Here is a 5,195-nt window from a genome sequence, read left to right as displayed (position 1 = left end):
TGGACAGACGAATTGTATGTGTATGGTGTGTACTGTACGTGGCCAATCACAGGGCTTCTGCCTGTCGGGGATATTTTAATAAAAGTCATGCTATGTGCCCAGAGGAGCCCATGGGGTGCCCAGCCTGGCTGGTGTTGTCACTAGTAGGGAGAGAATTGGGGTTCAGCAAATCCTGATCGAAATTTGATGGATCTTGACTTACAGATGAATCCTATTAAAATCTATGGGGGGGGGATCTTTTTATTGAATTCTTGATCATTTTTAGGGTTATAGGGAAAAAAACAGGACCAATGCCAACATTTCATTTCAAATTAAAGAAAAAAAATCTCTAAATAAGTAAAACCCTCAAATCCCCACCCCTGGGACAAATCTCCAATATACAGTGGGGCAAAAAAGTATTTAGTCACCACCAATTGTGGAAGTTCTCCTACTTAAAAAGATGAGAGAGGCCTGTAATTGTCATCATAGGTAGACCTCAACTATGAGAGACAAAATGTGGAAACAAATCCAATCACATTGTCTGATTTTTGAAAGAATTTATTTGTAAATTATGGTGGAAAATAAGTATTTGGTGTCCTACAAACAAGCGAGATTTCCGTCTCTCACAGACCTGTATCTTCTTCTTTAAGAGGCTCCTCTGTCCTCCACTCACTACCTGTATTAATGGCACCTGTTTGAACTTGTTATCAGTATAAAAGACACCTGTCCACAACCGCAAACAGTCACACTCCAAACTCCACTATGGTGAAGACCAAAGAGCTGTCGAAGGACACCAGAAACAAAATTGTAGACCTGCACCAGGCTGGGAAGACTGAATCTGCAATAGGCAAGCAGCTTGGTGTGAAGAAATCAACTGTGGGATCAATAATTAGAGAATGGAAGACATACAAGACCACTGATAATCTCCCTCGATCTGGGGCTCCACGCAAGATCTCACCCCGTGGGGTCAAAATGATCACAAGAACGGTGAGCAAAAATCCCAGAACCACACGGGGGGGACCTAGTGAATGACCTGCAGAGAGCTGGGACCAACGTAACAAAGGCTACCATCAGTAACACACTACGCCGGCAGGGACTCAGATCCTGCAGTGCCAGACGTGTCCCCCTGCTTAAGCCAGTACATGTCCGGGGCCCGTCTGAGGTTTGCTAGAGAGCATTTGGATGATCCAGAAGAGGATTAGGAGAATGTCATATGGTCAGATGAAACCAAAGTAGAACTGTTTGGTAGAAACACAACTCGTCGTGTTTGGAGGAGAGAGAATGCTGAGTTGCAACCAAAGAACACCATACCTACTGTGAAGCATGGGGGTGGCAGCATCATGCTTTGAGGCTGTTTCTCTGCAAAGGGAAGAGGACGACTGATCCGTGTACATGAAAGAATGAATAGGGCCATGTATCATGAGATTTTGAGTGTAAACCTTCTCCCATCAGCAAGGGCATTGAAGATGAAACGTGGCTGGGTCTTTCAGCATGACAATGATCCCAAACACACCGCCCGGGCAATGAAGGAGTGGCTTCGTAAGAAGCATTTCAAGGTCCTGGAGTGGCCTAGCCAGTCTCCAGATCTCAACCCCATAGAAAACCTTTGGAGGGAGTTGAAAGTCCGTGTTGCCCAGCAACAGCCCCAAAACATCACTGCTCTAGAGGAGATCTGTATGGAGGAATGGGCCAACATACCAGCAACAGTGTGTGACAACCTTGTGAAGACTTACAGAAAACGTCTGACCTCTGTCATTGCCAACAAAGGATATATAACAAAGTATTGAGATGAACTTTTCATATTCACCAAATACTTATTTTCCACCAGAATTTGCAAATAAATTCTTTCAAAAATCAGACGATGTGATTGGATTTGTTTCCAGATTTTGTCTCTCATAGTTGAGGTCTACCTATGATGACCATTACAGGCCTCTCTCATCTTTATAAGTGGGAGAACTTGTACAATTGGTGGTGACTAAATACTTTTTTGCCCCACTGTATTTCTAAAGCAAAAAAAAAAAAAAAAAGAAAGAAAGAAAAAAGGCAGTTTTAGTTTCAGATAAGGACATATCAGCATCCAATAAATAATAATAAAAATAATAATAACAACAGTAAATAATAACATGTCCCAAATAAATAATATTAATAATAATAAACAATATAATAATAAATAAAATAAATAAAAATAATTAATAATAGTAACAATAAATAATAATATGTCCCAAATAAATAATATTAATAATAATAATAATAATAATAATAATAATAATAATAATAATAATAATAATTTAAATACAAATAATAATAATAATAAACAAAATAATAATAATTAAAAAAATAATGATAATAGTAAAAATAAATAATAATATGTCCCAAATAAATAATAATAAAAATATGACTACAAATAATAATAATAATAATAATAAACAAAATAATAATAGATAAAAATAAATAATAATAGTAACAATAAATGATAATTCTGTATGTCCCAAAATAAAAGGAAAACTCCCAAATCCCACCCTCCCTCGGAAAAAAAAAAAAAAACATTATTTTTTCGCAACAAAAGAAAAGTTTGTTACGATCTGACGTCTGATTTCATCAAATACACAACAACCCCAAAAAAAAGACAGCAAAGGGGTGGTTTGCCCAAAGAGCTAACAATCGGAATTAAAATCCTTACTGACCCTTATTTCCCCCCCTGACGTCCATTCACTGGCACTACGGCTGCTCTGTGCCCCGTTTTTGTAATGAGGGGGCTGACTTACCCATTCACCCCCCCCCCCCATATGGGTGCGCCAGATTTGGAGGGACATCGTTTAAGGGTCACGCAGTGTATTCGAATCTATAAATATGGGGGGAACCCCGGCCATAAATTCACCGGGACGATGGATCTCATACACACAAGATTCACCTCAAAATCAGGCTTGTAGCCAACTGGAACCTCCTCACTAGTTGTCACCTTTGATGGTGGCCATTGGGCTGACCGTTTTTTTTTTTACTCCATGGCCGGTCCGCATGGGGTCTGTCTGCCTGGTGTTCTGGTAATAGTCACCTGTGACCGACATACTCCACTGGAGCATTCCATTATCACCTATAATACACCTGTATAGAGGATAATCCTTACCTGAGTCCTGGATGAGAACAGCCAGCAGGAGGGCGAAGCGCAGAGTCAGCGCCCCCATGGCTGACCGTGGAGAAGAGGGGAATGATTGGCACAGAGTGGTGAAACCACATCTTAAATATGGGAGGGGAGGGGATGAGCGGTAAACTGAGCAGAAAATTGCAGAATGCGGAAAAAAATCTAAAAAAAATATCCAATGTTATTGATTTATCGGATCTATTTCTGCACCGTGACTCTGGAGGAATGTGACTGAACAAAACAGAGGCGGCACACCTACCCCTCGGGAGACACCTTACTGGGCAGCCACCCGGGAGTTTCCACCATTAACCCTTTTCATCAAAGTCTGCAACAAGGGGGGGAACCCTTCATAATGGGCACAGCGGGTGTACAGACCCGGGAACTCAGCACAGGGATGGTGAGAACCCCTCATAATGGTCACAGCGGGTGTACAGACCCGGGAACTCAGCACAGGGATGGTGAGAACCCCTCATAATGGGCACAGCGGGTGTACAGACCCGGGAACTCAGCACAGGGATGGTGAGAACCCCTCATAATGGGCACAGCGGGTGTACAGACCCGGGAACTCAGCACAGGGATGGTGAGAACCCCTCATAATGGTCACAGCGGGTGTACAGACCCGGGAACTCAGCACAGGGATGGTGGGAACCCTCATAATGGGCACAGCGGGTGTACAGACCCGAGAACTCAGCACAGGGATGGTGAGAACCCCTCATAATGGGCACAGCGGGTGTACAGACCCGGGAACTCAGCACAGGGATGGTGAGAACCCCTCATAATGGTCACAGTGGGTGTACAGACCCGAGAACTCAGCACAGGGATGGTGAGAACCCTTCATAATGGGCACAGCGGGTGTACAGACCCAGGAACTCAGCACAGGGATGGTGAGAACCCCTCATAATGGGCACAGCGGGTGTACAGACCCGAGAACTCAGCACAGGGATGGTGGGAACCCCTCATAATGGGCACAGCGGGTGTACAGACCCGGGAACTCAGCACAGGGATGGTGGGAACCCCTCATAATGGGCACAGCGGGTGTACAGACCCGGGAACTCAGCACAGGGATGGTGAGAACCCCTCATAATGGGCACAGCGGGTGTACAGACCCGGGAACTCAGCACAGGGATGGTGAGAACCCCTCATAATGGGCACAGCGGGTGTACAGACCTGGGAACTCAGCACAGGGATGGTGAGAACCCCTCATAATGGGCACAGCGGGTGTACAGACCCGGGAACTCAGCACAGGGATGGTGGGAACCCCTCATAATGGGCACAGCGGGTGTACAGACCCGGGAACTCAGCACAGAGATGGTGGGAACCCCTCATAATGGGCACAGCGGGTGTACAGACCCGGGAACTCAGCACAGGGATGGTGAGAACCCCTCATAATGGGCACAGCGGGTGTACAGACCTGGGAACTCAGCACAGGGATGGTGAGAACCCCTCATAATGGGCACAGCGGGTGTACAGACCCGGGAACTCAGCACAGGGATGGTGGGAACCCCTCATAATGGGCACAGTGGGTGTACAGACCCGAGAACTCAGCACAGGGATGGTGGGAACCCCTCATAATGGGCACAGCGGGTGTACAGACCCGGGAACTCAGCACAGGGATGGTGAGAACCTCTCATAATGGGCACAGCGGGTGTACAGACCCGGGAACTCAGCACAGGGATGGTGAGAACCTCTCATAATGGGCACAGCGGGTGTACAGACCCGGGAACTCAGCACAGGGATGGTGGGAACCCCTCATAATGGGCACAGCGGGTGTACAGACCCGGGAACTCAGCACAGGGATGGTGGGAACCTCTCATAATGGGCACAGCGGGTGTACAGACCCGGGAACTCAGCACAGGGATGGTGAGAACCCCTCATAATGGGCACAGCGGGTGTACAGACCCGGGAACTCAGCACAGGGATGGTGAGAACCTCTCATAATGGGCACAGCGGGTGTACAGACCCGGGAACTCAGCACAGGGATGGTGGGAACCCCTCATAATGGGCACAGCGGGTGTACAGACCCGGGAACTCAGCACAGGGATGGTGAGAACCCCTCATAATGGGCACAGCGGGTGTA

General features: G+C 46.4%; 1 protein-coding gene across 1 annotated transcript in view; it reads right to left on the bottom strand.

The window, feature by feature from the left end:
- The window catches only part of LOC141129327 (pancreatic secretory granule membrane major glycoprotein GP2-like), a 43,583-nt gene extending 40,374 nt beyond the window's left edge, over positions 1 to 3,209 (bottom strand). Inside the window, exon 1 of the mRNA XM_073617293.1 lies at positions 3,104 to 3,209. Within this exon, the coding sequence (XP_073473394.1) occupies positions 3,104 to 3,161 (58 nt within the window). The 5' untranslated portion in view covers positions 3,162 to 3,209. The remainder of the gene's footprint in view (positions 1 to 3,103) is intronic.
- Between the last annotated feature and the right edge of the window lie 1,986 nt (positions 3,210 to 5,195).

Source organism: Aquarana catesbeiana, linkage group LG01 (genome assembly GCF_042186555.1).
Source record: "Aquarana catesbeiana isolate 2022-GZ linkage group LG01, ASM4218655v1, whole genome shotgun sequence".
Lineage (NCBI taxonomy): Eukaryota > Metazoa > Chordata > Amphibia > Anura > Ranidae > Aquarana > Aquarana catesbeiana.
Note: the sequence above shows the minus strand (reverse complement) of the source record. Positions and strands in the feature narration are given on the sequence as shown.